The following is a 14906-nucleotide window of genomic DNA, read 5'->3' as shown; positions in this document are numbered from 1 at the left end:
CACCTCTCTCCCGGCGCGGCGCAGCGGGGGCGGCAGCTCGCCGCGGATGCGGGATGCGGCGGCCGGTGCCGCCGGTTGGCAGAGCCCCGGTTCCGCCGTGCTCCCCCCCCGCTTCCCCCCTCGCACTCCCGGCTCCAGCTCCAACCCCCGCCAACTTTCCTGCCCCAGCGGCGGGGCTGCGGGAACGGGAGTTGCAGCCGCGCCGCGGTACCGGGGGTGCCCCGTGCCCGGTGCCCGCGGCGGGCAGCGGCATCCCCGGGGCGGCCCCGGCCCTGCCGGGAAGTTGCGCGGGGCTGCGGCGGCGCGGAGGGCTCGGCACCGGGGCTGGCTGTGAGCGGCGGCTGCCCGGAGCTGCCGGTCCCCCCTTCCCGGGGCTACCGAAATCTCCCTTCCCGGGGCTACCGAAATCTCCCTTCCCGGGGCTACCGAAATCTCCCTTCCCGGAGCTGTCGGTCCCCCCTTCCCGGGGCTGCCGGTTCCCCTTCCTGCGGCTGCCGGTTCCCCCTCCTGGGGATGCCGCTTTCCCCTCTCCCGGGGTTGCCGGTCCCCCTTTCCCGAGGAGCTGCCGGTCTCCCCTCCGGGGCTGCCGGTCCTCCTCGCCCCGGTAGCTGGCGGTTCCTCCCCGGTCTGTCGATCCTCCCCCCGGGGCTGCCAGTTCCCCCCGGGGGTATCCATCCCCCCCCAGCATGCTTGTGCCCCCCGCGGGGTCCCCTTTCTCCCCCCAGGGTGCCAGTCCCTCCCCACAAGCAGTGCCAGGGCCCCGGCAGCCCCGCGGTGGAGGGGCTGCACGCGTGTCGGTGGGCACATGTGTGTTGCCGGGCACACGTGTGGCACCGCGGTGCTGTGGTGTGTCATCCAGCAAGGCCACGGGTGGGTGCTGGGCTGCCTGCTGGCACCTCTGCAAGCCCTGGCGTGGGCACACGTGTGCTGCCAGCCTGGCACGCGTGGGCGCTCGGCGGGGTGGTCACCCCACGTTGTCACCCCCTGGGCAGGGCCCCGGGGATTCGGCGCGTACCGGGGCGCGTGGGCAGGAGCGTCGGCGGAGCCCCGGCAGCGGGTGGGTGGGTTTGCAGCTCTCCCCTGCGTGGGGGCTTTGTTCGGTGCCAGCGTGGGGGGGCCGCGGGGAGCCTCCGTGCCACGGCACCCGGGGACCGTGGGCGCGCAGGAGGGCACACGTGGGTGCCCGGCGTGTGCCGCCGCGGGCACGTGCGGAATGCAGGTGTCAGCCGGGTCTGGGGGGGAGCTGGGGAGCCGCATCCCTTCCCCCGGGGGGCCTGCGAGCCCCTGGGGTCCACGGCACGAGCGGTGCCACGTGTCCCCACGCGTGTGCCCGCGCGGGTCACTTGTTGAGGACGGGCAGATTTTCCGCACCGCGGCTGCACGGCCGCGCCGGGGGCTCGCGGCAGCGGCGTGTGAACAACCCTTTGCTTTTCTAGGTCATGTCACTGCTGGCTGTGCTGGCTGGCGCCTGGCAGCCGGGGCCGACGGTGACGTGGGGAGGTGGCCCCGAGGTGGCCCGGCTGGGCTGTGGCAGAGCGGCTGGTCAGGGGTTCAGGCCGGGCACTGCCGGTGGCTGGGGTGCATGTGGAGCCGGTGGCGTGGGGCTGGCGCTGAGCTGTGGCACTGGGATTGCTCCCGGTGGGCTGGGGCAGTTGTTGGGGACTGACCTCTCCCTGCCTTGAAGGCCGTGGCTGAGTGAGGGGGGCTCGTGAGGGGGCACCTGGCTCTGTGGGCTGGCATCCATGGGGAGGAGCAGGGTGGCGTGGCTGTTGTCACTGTCACCACCACTCTGGCCACTCTCACCAGGGAGGGTCAGTGCCCTGTTTCGCAGCGGGGTTCCTTAGTGGATGGCATGGATGGCAGCAGATGCTGGAGTTGGCTGTAGGGCAGTGCCAGCCCCGCTGTGCCGGAGCCCTGAGCCTGGCAGCAGCTCCTCTTCAAGGCCTGCCCAGTTGCTTGTCAAGCCTTGCCACAAGACCCTGCTTTGATCCATGGAGTCTGCAAGGAGCCAGGATCCTACAAATTTGGTCTTTGCTGGAGAGAAAATGAACACAGAGCCGGCACAGCGGGCGGTTTGCTCTCCGACTGGCAGCCCCATGGCAGAGGTGCTCCAGCACCATCTGGGACACACTGCTGGCTCTTCCCAGCTCTCTCTGGCTTTGCTGAACACCTCTAAGGACCTCTGGCAGTGCAGCTCTTCTGCTCAGTGACACCTCTGCCGTGTTGGAGCTGGGGCTGGGGGTGCTGGGCTTTTCCCGGTGGGCTCATGGCTGGTGGAGAGCTCTGCCCTGGCACCAACCTCCTGCTCAGAGCCACAGGAATAGATGGGACTTCCTTCACCCGGGCTGTTCACATCACTGCCAAGTCCCCACTCCTCGGGCTGGGCACTCTCCAGGCTGGGTGGGGGCTGCAGGATGACCCCCTGCCTGGAGGAAGATGATGCTTGGACGGATACATGGATGGATGGATGGATGCATGAACCATGGGATGAGCCACCAGCCGCCGTCCTGTGATGCCTCAACACTCCTCCATGGGAATTTGGACTGAGACCCTGCAAACTCATTTCCTACCACGGATCTGTCCTCTGATGGGGACGGGGCTGGCTTGGGGCCACCCAGCTCTGTTGCCAAATGTCAGAAGCTTTGTAGCTCCTCGGTGCTTACGAGGGCCATCGCATCCCCCCTGCTCTCATCCTGTCTGTTCCTTCTTGATGTCCTCCAAGAGCAGGATGGAGCCAGGCCTCTTGTCCTCCCTGGGGCACCTTGGAAGCTTCCAGCAGGGCTGGGTCTGGATGAGAGAGCAAGTTACAAAAAAATCCCCCTCTGGCATGAGCACACATCCTGCTGCCACCGCGGTGACTTGGACCCCCATTTGGAGTCTCCTGGGGCTCCCAGCCCTCCACCCCTTTGCAGGATGGAGCTGATGGAAAAGAGGGAGCCACATCCCAGTGACATGGAAACTACTTGGGAGAGGCTGCAGGAGAGCAGCAGGAACAGCCGTGGCTGCTGCAGCCCCTGCAGGTGCCCTGCAGCAGAGGGGGGGCTTTGCCCCCAGGGACCCCCACAGCCGTGGAGGGAGAGCAGCACACATTGTTTTCTGGCAGAGCGTAATCCCTAATCCCAGTGGAGATTTCTCTGTGCTGTCTCTCGGCCTTGCTTTTGGAGTGGAGTTTTACCAACAGCAGTTAAGTAAAATAAATAAAGAGGCCTGTGCGTGCCAGTGCTCGCGAGGCCGCGCCAGGGATTGGCAAAGCAGCACCATTAATTACAGCTCGGCACCGCTGCCAGCCTGCCGGCTCCAGGAGAGGCCGTGGCAGCATGCTGGGGAGCCAGAGGGACACGGGAGACGTGGGGGCACCGAGGGGGGCAAGCATGGTCCTGGGTGCCCGGGGAGGTTGTGCCGCAGCGGGTGGGAGCGGCACGGACACCCCTCTCCCTGCGTGTGCGGGCACGCGCCTTGCAGGGAGCCATGGTTTTTGGGAGGTGAGGCTAGAGGCTGGGGTGGCAGTGGAGTTCTTCCCAGCGATGCTCATGGAGTGAATTCCTCCATGGAGGGGCTGTGCTGGTGCTGTGGAGGGCCCAGGACACCCTGGCTTGGTGCTGGGGGTCCCCGCGCCGGGACGGCTGAGCGTGGAGGTGGCAACGGCAGCTTTGGAGTTCCTGGATGCCTTTGAACCGCTAGGGAAGGTCCTGGAAATTGCAGGGTCGGGGGTTCTCACAGTGGGAAGAGCTCATTATGGTGCTGTGTTTGCTGGTGTCACCTCTGGGCAGGCAGGGATGTATTCCCATGGGATGGAGCCACATGGCCATGCCATCAGCCAGTCTGCTCCTCCCCAGATGCCGTTGCCTTTTGGCAGGGAGTGAGGCTGTTCCCGCTGTGGATAAACACCCAGGACTCCTCTGCCCTTCCTTCCCCTCATGTCTTTGTCCCGAGCATCCTCGTGTTAGGAATTCTCATGGATTGTGTATTTGCCACAGCCTATTAAGAGAACAGTCGGGTTAAAAACCGTGTCCCTCAAACCCCAAATCTCCTTTACTCTGCCATTAATCGTCTCTCAGATTATTAATGCCGGGGGTTTAGTGCTGCCCGTTTATCACTTTTGGGGCTGGTTGGCTTATTCCTGGCTTTGCCTGGCTGGAGTGGCACAATGGTCAGGAACTGGCCTGAGCTGTGTTAGGAGGATGGAGCTGGACCAGGACCCGGACAAAATCCCTGATTAGGTGAAACGTCCTTAGGGAAACAACCTGTTAGTGCCTGAGGAGCAGGGCTGGCCTGGAGCAGTGCCGTGCCGCGGCGAGGGAGAGCCGAGTCCCGGCTGGATCCTGCCGCTGCCGGAGCCAGGAGGGATGCGATGGCAGTGAGGGAGAGGGACCCTGCTCCGAGGATGTGGAGCCCGGGATGTCGCTTCCGCCCGGCCTCTTCCCGGCTCTGTGATGGCTCTTTAAAAGCTTTAATTAAAAACCCACCCCCTTCCCAGCGCCCGGGCGGGGACAAAGGCAGATGGAAGGGGCTGGAGCAGGCGCCTGCGGCGGGCGAGCGTGCCAGGCTGTGCCCGCCGTGCTCCGGGAGCCATCGCCGTCCCCGGCGAGCAGCGTCTGCTCCCCAGCCGGGCTGTGGGTGCAGCAGGTCCCTGGGGCACTGCCAGCTGCCCCCAGGGACCCCCCCCGAGCGGTGTCAGGATGCGTCCACCGGCGCCGGGTGGTTCATTCCTCATTGGACCGAGGTCGCTTTGGAGGCAGAGAGGTGATGCCAGCCCACTCAGCCGGGCTCACCCGTCCCGGAGCACATGGACAGTGATGCTGCAGGGTGCGTGGTCCCCCCCGTGGTGCCGGGTAGGGGTGACAGTGACCCCTCCTCGTGCCGCTCAGCAGCTCCCGCCGGGTGACTCGGTGCCCCAGATGTTAAATATCTCCTCAGCCCAGCGTGCAGCTCAATGAAATATTTTCACTGCAGCAGCAGCAGCAGCTCGAGCGCTGCAGGGAGCGGGGCTGGTGCCGAGAGAGCTCTCTCAGCTTTGCTTCAGCCCTGGCCGCCCATAGCAGCTCCAGCCGGTGCTGGCCTTAGGGCAGCTGCAGCCCCGGCAGGTTTTTTGGGTTGAGAGGAGGCTCCTTGTAACCCAGAACACCTGGATTCATGTGGGGAGCCCAGGGAGGTGAGGCAGGGGCTGCCTGGCTGTGTTCACCCTCACCGAGCCTTCCAGCGGCCGGCTGGGCACCCGGAGGGATGGATGGATGGATGGATGGATGGATGGTGGTGCCGGAGCATCCCTGCTCGCTGCTCCCAGGCGAGGGAAGCAAGCTCCATCTTGTGTCCCTGCCAGGCTGCGGGAGCCCCAGGAACTCGCTGCAGAGCAGCAGTGTGTCCCTGCCTGACCTCCTCCTCCTCCTTTTCCTCTTCCTCCTCCTCCTCCTCCTCCTCCTCCTCCCCCATCCCCAGCTCTCCCAGAGCAGTAGAGGGCTGGGACTCTTTGGGGCACTTGGTGGCTGCTTGGGGAGCATCAGTGGGGAATGCCCATGGGGTTCCCCACTCCAGCTGTCCCTCAGCTCCCCGCTGCTGCCGCCGTTGGAGTTCATTGCTGTTGGGTCTCCTGTTGAATTCCCTGGGGTCTCTCGGGGTGGAAGTGATTACGGGAAAATGGGGTTTTCTTTGGCCCCAGATCTCCCTGCTTGTACTGGGGTGCCTCCAGCCTGGGCTGCTCCCCCTGGCCCCGTTCCCAACCCCTCTCTCCCCATGCCCATGTGCCGCTGGCAGGGGCCGGATGCCAGCACGGAGCCCCCGCGCTGCCGGGGCGGCAGGAGCCAGTGCCAGCCTGTTGCATGAGAGCTGGGATATTTTTAGCTCTCTGATGTGCCCATCGTGGCTCCAGCGCAGGCTCAGCCAGGGCTCCGTCTCCCCGATGAGCTGGGGGATGCCCTGGTACCATGGCCTCGGCCAGGGGTGATTTAGGAGCGGGAGATGTTGTTTGAGGATGGCTCAGAGCATCCCCGTGCCGTGCCAAGCGCTCGGCATCCCCAACACATGGCTGGGCGGAGGGGAGCGGGGATTTGGGTGGTTTTGGAATCAACCTCTGCCGTGGCATCCGTGCCTGTGCCCACCTCCTGAATGTCCCCTGCTGTCCCCAGGGCTGGCCCCGTGCCCCTGCTGCCCCGGGCACAGGCTGACCTGGCTGAGCGGTGCCGACACGTGCGTGGCGGCCTCGGCCTCTGAAGAGCCGTGCTCTGGTCTCACTTAATAAGGCCACCGCGTGCATTATTTTATTAATGAGGTATTAAAAAGCTATTCCCGGCGATGCTCTGCACACCCGGCGTGGTGTCCAAGAAATACTTGCTCGTGCAGTGATGGCTCACCCTGTGCCAGGCTCTCAGGGCAGCTGGGGGGACACTGCACTGTTGGGGTGCCTGTGCACCCCCAGCACATCACCTCGAGCTGCCCCCTGTCCCCGTGGTGCTCCGGGGCTCCAGAAATAGCTCCAAGGGCTTTTATAGCCTTGTCTGTGCGGAAGCTGTTTGGTGGCTCCTTGCCCAGGTTGTGTTTTGGCTGGCTCTGGTGGGCAAGCCTAGGGCAGGGGGTCTGTGGGGGTGGGAGCTGGGTCTCTGCTCTGGTGGATTTGGGGTGAAGTCTCCAGTCCGTGCTGCACAGTCCCCAGCCCAGGGACTCCTTGGCACAGCCTGGGAGATGGAACAATGGTCTCCCATGGTTGTCCCTGGCCTGTAAGGTGGCAACTGGGGACATGGACCAACTGGGGCCACGGAGTAGCCGGGATGCTGCCCCCACACCCCACAGTAGCTGGGTTTGGTGCAGGGTGCTGACCCCCCAGACCAGCTCCCCACTCCCCTGGCACAGCAGGGAGCCTGCAACAGCCATGCCTCTTGCTAAGCCTCTGTCTGTCTGTCTGTCTGTCTCCCCTCAGGGCAAATGCCATAGGATGACCGCTGCTGGTCCCCTCTTACTGGCTGTGATATCGTCTCTCCTGTGGCTCACGCGGGGCTTCGACCCGGCTCCCAGCGCCTGCTCCGCTCTGGCCTCCGGCGTCCTCTACGGCTCCTTCTCCCTCAAGGACCTGTTCCCCACCATCTCCTCCGGCTGCTCCTGGACCCTGGAGAACCCCGACCCCACCAAGTACTCGCTCTACCTCCGCTTCAACCGGGAGGAGCAGGTCTGCACCCACTTCTCTCCCATGGTGCTGCCACTCGACCACTACCTGGCCAACTACACGTGCGACCCCCGGGGCGAGGCCGCCAGCCCCCCGCCCTCCCGCCAGCGGCCCGAGGAGGAGGAGGAGGAGGAGGAGGAGGAGGAGGACGCCGAGCTGGAGCTGTGTGAGGACGCAGGGCCCTTCACCTTCCTCCACTTCGACAAGAACTTTGTGCAGCTGTGCCTGGCGGCCGAGCCCGAGGCGGCCCCTCGCCTGCTGGCCCCCCAGGCCCTGGAATTCCGCTTCGTGGAGGTGCTGCTCATCAACAACAACAACTCCAGCCAGTTCACCTGCAGCGTGCTGTGCCGCTGGCTCGAGGAGTGCCTGCAGGCGCCCGGCGCCCGCCGCTGTGGCTTCACCCACGCCGGCTGCAGCTGCCAGGCCGAGAGCCCGCCGGCGCCGCGGCGCAACGGCACCCGGCACGCGGCCAGAGCGCCCACCCCGCCGCCCGCCGACCCCGACTGCTGCCCCACAGACCTGCATTCTGCGAATGCCAACGACGTCGACCTGCCCGACGTGCCACACGGTGAGTGGGGGGCAAGGAGGAGCCCCGGGGGTGGAGCCCCCGCTCCAGGGCTGCTGCGCACAGAGCAGGGTCGTGGAATGGGGGAATTCTGCCCATGCATGTTCCCTGGGGCAAGAGAGTGCCAGTCAGGCACGGGGCATGGAGCAGGGAAGCCATGCAGTGGGTGAATCCTGCCCATGCACGCTCCACGGGGCAGGGGGGTGTCAGTCGGGCACAGGGAACTTGTGCAATGGATGAATCCTACTTGCACACACTCCCTGGGGCTGGAGGGTGTCAGTGGGGCACTGCATGGGGAGCAGGGAATCCGTGCAGTGGGTGAATGCTGCCTGAGCACACTCCTGGGGCTGGATGGTGCCAACTGGGTGCTGGGCATGGAGCAGGGAAGTCTGCAATGGATGAATCCTGCCCGTTAACCCTCCATGGGGATGGAGGGAACCCTACATGCATGGAGCAGGGAAGCCACTGCATGGAGCAGGGAAGCTGTGCAATGGATGAATCCTGCCTGTCAACACTATCCAAGGCTGGAGGGTTAGAGTTGGGCACGTGCATGGAGCATGGACGCCGTGCAATGGATGAATCCTGTGCCCCGCCCCAGATCCATGGGCACCTCTCCAGAGCAGTGCCCAGGCTCGGCAGAGCTGCAGCTTGTTTTGCTCTTGCCATGGTCCCGCCGACCCTTGGTGCCACTTGCCACCATGGTGACCCCGGGTGATGCCATGGCTGCTCTGGCACAGCCCGTGTGGCTCCGTGGCCTCGCTTGGCGCCTTCCCAGCACAGGGCTGTGAGCCCGGAGCGGGAGCTGACCCGCTCTGCTTTGGTGGAGACGTGGAAAACAATTTGCAGGTAAAATGACCCTTTCCCCGTGGCAAATTACCCTTGACTGCTGCAGCCCGGGCGCTTGTTATTCCAGGCAGGATGTCACGGCACGGCGGCCGGGCTATTAACCAGGCGGAATGAGGCCATTTGCTCGTTACGGGATTGTGGGAACGTCGGGTGAGGATAAAGCAGCTGCGCTCACCCATGTGCTGGGCACCGGGATCGGGCTGCCCGGGGCAGGGGCCACCTCTCCTGGGTGCTCCCTGTGCCCACGGTGCCAAGCCCAGGGGGGTCGGCACGGGGATTTCGGGACACGTCTGGCCAGATGTTTCCGCGCAGCTGCCCCGGGGTGATGCGTGGGCTGGAGCGATCCCCGACTGGGCTGCGTGGGGTCTTTATCTGGCAGATTAGGTGGCAGGGCTGGGCTGTGGGTGTATGTATAATTTCATTGGGCTTTAGCATTTATTTCAGGAGCTAAATGTCATTACGGGCAGATCCCCCGACTAAATCCCCGGTCCGTTACAGCTGCAGGGCTCTAAATCGCCTCATCCCGAGGGGAACTGCTTGAGCTGATTTCATTTTATAGGTTTTTCCCTTTTTTCCCCCCTTGAAACGCGACTCCACATGGATGACTAAGAGCTTAGTGCTGGGTTCAGGTGCCATCCCCAAGGTCAGGCTACCCCTTTAACCAGGGACTGCCTGGGGAGCAGTGGGATGCAGGATGGGCTGGAGCAGCTGGATGCTTCTCCAGGGGGTTTGGCACATCCCTACGGGTGGTTTGGTGGGGTTGGTCACGCCAGAGATGGGGGGGGGGGGGGTCCCTGCAGACCTGACAGGGCACCACATGCCGCCCGTCCAGCTGCAACAGCAGCAGCGTAAACTCCCACTCCTCCTCCAAATTACGTTTGACATTCAATTAAAGGCTGGAGCGCCCGGAGGCTCGATGTTATTGCGGTGCCGGAGCCGCAGGGGTGACGCTCTGCCTCGGCCGCCCCTCGTGCCACGGCCGCTGCCACCGTCCCCCCCGGGCACCCGCCGGCGTCACCGCGGGGCCGGAGCACAGAGCGCCCTTCATGCGGCGAGGGGGTCCCACCTGGCGTCCCCCCGGGGGGGGAGAATGGCCGCCTTTCAGGGGGCCGGTGGCAGGCAGGGCCGGGGGGCTGAATGGCGCCTGTGAGCCGAGGCTTGGCGGGCGCCCAGCGCTGATCTCACCGGTTCTGCTCCGCCGCAGCGACGTGGGGGGCTGGCGCCCGCCCAGACCCTCCCCACGGCGCTGACCCCGGGGTCTCCGGCCCCCGCGTCATCCCCGGCAGGGAGCGGCTCTCCCGTAGGCGGAGGGGGGGGGATGTGGTCGGAGGCACGTGGGTGGAAAGAATGGATGGATGGGTGTGGGAATGGGGATGGAACTTTGGGCGCGCTCAACCACTCGACCCTGGTGCTGCAGGCCCTGGGAGGGTGTACCCCCACCAGAGAACCCCAAAGGGTGACCCCTCTCTCTGGGGGTCTTTGGAGGGGGTACTCTCCCCCAGGACCTGCCACATCGAGGCCAAGCAGTTCCAAGTTTTGGGTTCCTAACCCATCACCCTTCAGAAACCAACCCCCAGGGAGGCGATGCTGGGACAAGGACACAGCTGGCCTTGGGATTCATCCCGAGGTCCCCAAAAGAACAGCCCTGCCCTTGTACCCGGCGGCTGTGCCCTGGTGTGGGGTGCTGGGCACCCCTGGGGCAGGACGGGGCGCGGTGCCGGGGTGAGCCTCAGCCTCCCTGTGGTGACAGCCGAGGATTTAGTGCTCTCTGAAGGAAATTGAATTTGGTGTCTCTGTTGAACACAGCCAGGGAGAACGCTCTCGTATATCCTCGGGATTTATGGTCCTCCCGGGGCGCTCGCCGTGCCGGGTGTAATTCTGCCGCGTCGCTCCCGGGGGTGGGCGGCCCCATGGGGAGCTCAGCCCGGTGGCCAGACAGACCCTCCTGGGCAGCCTGTGTCTCTCATGCCATTGGGAACCCCAAGCCACAGGGTGGGATGTCCCCGGGGAGGATCCGAGTGTCCCTGGCTGCGCTGGTGGTGCCGGTGAGGAGCCTCACAGGGTTGCCATTGGTTAAGGCAAAACTCGGTAAATTTGGGTCTGTTTTACAGCACAATCGGTGTCACAGTAGCCTGTGCTCCCTGCTGGGGCTGGGCTGTCCCTGTCCTGTGTCCTACCCTTGTGCCTGGAGTATGGCTGGGGGCTCCCTGCCAGTGCCAGGTGTCCCCATGTCACCTCCTCTCTATCCCCTGGGGACATTGCCACGCTTGGCTGGCAGTGCCAGGCAGCTCAGTGAGTGCCATACCTGGCTTCTCTCCTGCCTGTCACACCACAGGGTCCCCATGGTGTTTTTGGGGGTCCTATCATCAATGGTGCCCAGGGGATCCCCTGCTGTCTCCCACGGCACATCTGCTGGCAGCAGCGGCTGTGCCGTGCCTGGAGTGAATCTGTGGGAATTCACCAGCATCCTGCACCCGGGTTTGGGGACAAGGGACCCCTCTGGAGGACAGGAGGTAACCTGGGGGCTGTGGGGGAGGCCAGGGAAGGCGTCCCCCTGCCCCTGCAGCCGCGTCCCCCGCCGAGCCCTCCACATGCCAGTTAATTTCACGCCAAGTGCTCTTGATGGATCACTTGTTATTTTTGGTGAGCCGAGCCATAAATTTGTGCCACCTCACTGCAGCAAGCTGATAAGTGGGGATGGGAGAGACCTCTGCCTGGCACGGCGGGGGTACAGGCACCCCAGCTACACCAGGGACGTGCCAGTCAGGGCTGTGCTCCAGCTGCAGCCCCTGCGACTGGGGGTGACGCTTCTGGGGGAGCCGTGACCCGTGTTTGGGGGTCTGTGAACATGCTCAGCTGTGCTCAACCATCTCTTGCCCTCAGGGATGCCATGCAGTGCTCAGCGTGGGGCCAGGCGTCCCTGTATCCTCCTGCAATGTCCCTTGACCCAGAGTGGCCTGTCCCCATCCCTGTCCCCTGCCTGCTCTCACTGGAGCACTTCCCTCTTCCAGGCAATGCGGTCGAGGAGAACCAGAAGGTGAAGACCCAGTGGCCACGGTCAGCAGATGAACCAGGTGTCTACATGGCCCAGACAGGTACCAGCACTGCCCCAGCGTGGGGATGGGCAGGGGGCACTGGTGACCCTGGGCTCAGGTGCCCAGGCAGGGGTGATGGAGACAGAGCAGCTCCCTTTAACTTCCTGCCCACGGACTGACTTAATTTGCTCCATTTATAAATTTTTTCCCTTTGCACCTTCCTCTGAGGGTTGTAAAGCAAACAAAAATCCATTAATTGTTTCGTTCAAATGTGTTTATTTGGCAAATCCATCTGGGTGGTTTGAGTGCGCTGCTCCCCCCTCCTCAGCCCCCCTGATTTATGGTCAGAGGGCCCGGAGGTGAGTGGGAGATGGATGGGCCCCGGCTCTGCTCCATGTGCCTGGCATGCAGATCTCCTCCCGGGTGCTCATGGGGGTCCTGCCCCCCTGGGAGCTCCGGGGCAGAGCGTGGGTTGACCCCAGTGGTGACTCAGTCCAGGCTTGGGGTCCCCGTGTGACACGGAGCAGCCACAGCACGTTGTCACCACCGTGGGCGACACGGAGCCTGCGTCCTGCCTGTCTGCAGGACAAATGGTCCCCTTTGGAGCCCTCCTCCATATATCCCTGTTTAATTTAAACGGATGGGCTCTGCTGTTGGCCTGTCCAAGAGCCTCAGAGACATCATCAACCTTAATAAGAGCTGGTTGTTGTAAATGTCAATGTGTGATGGGGTGGGGAGGGGGAGCCGTGGCGGGCTGCCCACTCTGCCTGCCCTGCCTGTGCTGCCTGTGCTGCCCACGTTGCCAGCCCTGCCCTTGCTGTCTGCACTGCCAGCGCTGCCTGTGCTGCCTGCCCTGCCTGCACCACCTGGGGTGGATGCTCTCCCTCACACAGGGTGTGATCCCACGCCCCAGTCCCATCTGCAGGCGCAGCTGGTGCTGTGCCCAGAGGGCAGGGCGGGCTCCTTCACCCCGCTGACATCCTCAGTGTCACCCCTGTCACCCACAACACCTTCCCCTTATCCCTGCGCTCCCCAGCGCTGCCCAACCTCCTTCCTCAGTCCCCCGTGGCACCTTCCCCGTGCCCCCCCCCCGGGGGGCTCTCAGTCTCCCTGTCTCCCTCCCGCAGGGGACCCGGCGGCGGAGGAGTGGTCTCAGTGGAGCGTGTGCTCGCTGACGTGCGGGCAGGGCTCCCAGGTGCGGACGCGCTCCTGCGTGTCCTCCCCGTACGGGACACTCTGCTCCGGGCTGCTCCGGGAGACGCGCGCCTGCAACAACACCGCCACCTGCCCAGGTACGGGGGGCACGGCGGGCACCGGGGGGGGGGCTCTGCTGCCGCCTTGGGGTGCCCAGAGGGGATGTTGTGTTGCTGGAGCGTCTCCGGGGCTCTCGGAGGTGTGGGGTGGATGAGGAGGGCGGCTTGGCGCGGTCGTGGTGCCCACCCCGCACTGGGCTGCTCTGTTGGCGTCCCTCCATCCTCTGGCCTTCCTGACTGCTCTTGGGAGGTGTCTGGAATGGGTGCCCTGCACCCTTGTGCCTTGTCACTGGTGCTGCTGCCGTGGATTTGCCTTTGGAGCAGGCTGGCTGGTGGCCCCTCTCCGCCCTCCCTCCTGGCTAACTCAGGGCTTTCCCCTGGATGCCCCTGAGGCTTTGTGCTGGGGAGAAAGGAAAGGCTGGAGCCTGCGCCTGGGGGACTCGAGGTCTGGCCTGGTCTGCTGGGGGATCCCCATTTGCGTGGGCAGGAGGGGGCTGAGCTGCTCAGTGCATCGAGGCAGGTCACAAGCAGGATGCTGAGGGTCTCACGTTGTCTGTGGTGGTGTCTGTGCGTCTCGTGTGGGATGCTGGGAACCTGAGGGACCTCAGGGTGCTGCAGTGGCAGCCAGACTGCCCTGACCAAACCGGGGATGTTTCAAGGGATCTGCATCTCCAACACACCCAGTGCCCAGTTCCCCTCCGTCCCAGGGAGTGCAGCCCTGTCCCGGCATCAGAAGTCGTGGAAGAGCATCCTTTAGGATGCTCCTGTGCCACACTGGTCCCTGCTCCTTTCCCAGGTGTGCTCAGCTCCCGTAGGTGCGAGGGGCAGGTCGTGCTCGGTGTGTTGAACGTGGTTTGGGGTTAGGTGGGCTGTGCGTGGGTCAGGGGGACGTGTGCCGCCAGTGCCAGGACCCCGGAAGGGAGGCTGGAGCAGGGCAGGGAGTGACAGCAGCACCACTGCCAGCTCAGGGACTTGAGGTGATGACGGGACAGGCAGTGCAGGGACCGTGCCCGACTGCACCGCGGGACACGAGGGGTCTGCCATGGCCAGGACCCCTCTGTGGCAGGAGGCAGAGGGGGAGGCTGGAGCCCGGCAGAGGTGGTGCTGTGCTCTGTTGCAGTTCCCAGTGCGTGGCAGGAGTGGTCCCCGTGGAGCCTGTGCTCGGTGACCTGCGGGCGAGGGGCCAGGACCAGAACGCGGCCGTGCGTGGCCTCGCGGCACGGAGGGAAGGCCTGCGAGGGCCCCGAGCTGCAGGCCAAGCCCTGCTATATCGCGATCTGCCGGGGTCAGTACCTCCCTCCCTCTCCCCACGCTCCTTCTTCCCACCGGGAATGCCAGGACATGGCACCGGCCGAGTGCCAGGGCCGCGCTCCCGGCACGGGGCTGCGGCGCTGTGAGGGATGGGTGGCACCGCCGTGGGGAGCTGGGACAGTCCAGGGGCACAGGGATGCTGTGGCGTGGGGTGCACCCTCCTGTCCCTGCTGGAAATCCGGGGGGAAAGACAGCGCCGTCAGCCGTGCCAGGGTCTCAAGCCCCTGGCATGGGCAGGGGTCCAGCCTGGGGGCCGTGGAGGAGCCGTCTCCTTCCCTGCCTATCTGCTATGGGTGGCACAGCACTGGCACCGTGGTGGCACAGGGACATTTTTGGGGCACTGGGTAACGGTGAAGGGGGTTGGCTGTGGGGTCTGTTGGTGTGCGAGTGGCAACGCCACCCACCCCTTCCTCCCGTGTGCCAGGAGGGGCCGTGTTGGTGGCCGTGGGGTTTGTGTGGTGATGGTCAGGGGTGCCATGTCAGGGCCAGGATCCCTGTGGGGACCCCACGTGTGGTGCAGAGAGGCCAGCGGGTAGTTCAGAGCAGGAAGGAGCGCGGGAGCTGAGGGGGAGCACAAGGGGCATCTCCTCTGCAACAGCTCCGTTGGGGCCATGCCACACATGGCACATGGCTTTGGCCACAGCAGCCCCATGGAGATACTGCTGGTGTTCACGGGCTTGGCAGGGAACAATGCCCGGAATGCTGGGTTTGGTGGAGAGCGATGCCAGGAATGCTGGGTTTGG

The 14906-nt window shown here is 64.8% G+C and overlaps 1 protein-coding gene across 6 annotated transcripts in view; it reads left to right on the top strand.

Annotated features, from left to right (window-relative positions):
- The first annotated feature begins 6913 nt into the window (after positions 1–6913).
- ADGRB2 (adhesion G protein-coupled receptor B2) overlaps positions 6914–14906 on the top strand; it is a 20972-nt gene continuing 12979 nt past the window's right edge. For 4 of the 6 annotated variants that reach the window (XM_027661405.1, XM_027661404.1, XM_027661402.1 and 1 more), the window contains exons 1-3: positions 6914–7721; positions 11576–11659; positions 12727–12891. In XM_027661405.1, the coding sequence (XP_027517206.1) occupies positions 6926–7721; positions 11576–11659; positions 12727–12891 (1045 nt within the window). In that variant the 5' untranslated portion in view covers positions 6914–6925. Of the gene's footprint in view, positions 7722–11575; positions 11660–12726; positions 12892–13972; positions 14138–14906 lie in introns of all 6 variants that reach the window. The other 2 variants (XM_027661406.1, XM_027661403.1) reach the window with 2 other exon arrangements.

This window comes from Corapipo altera, unplaced genomic scaffold (assembly GCF_003945725.1).
Source record: "Corapipo altera isolate COAL_440 unplaced genomic scaffold, ASM394572v1 201, whole genome shotgun sequence".
In the NCBI taxonomy this organism is placed as follows: Eukaryota; Metazoa; Chordata; class Aves; order Passeriformes; family Pipridae; genus Corapipo; species Corapipo altera.
The sequence above is the reverse complement of the archived record's forward strand: the minus strand, read 5'-3'. Positions and strand labels throughout refer to the sequence as shown.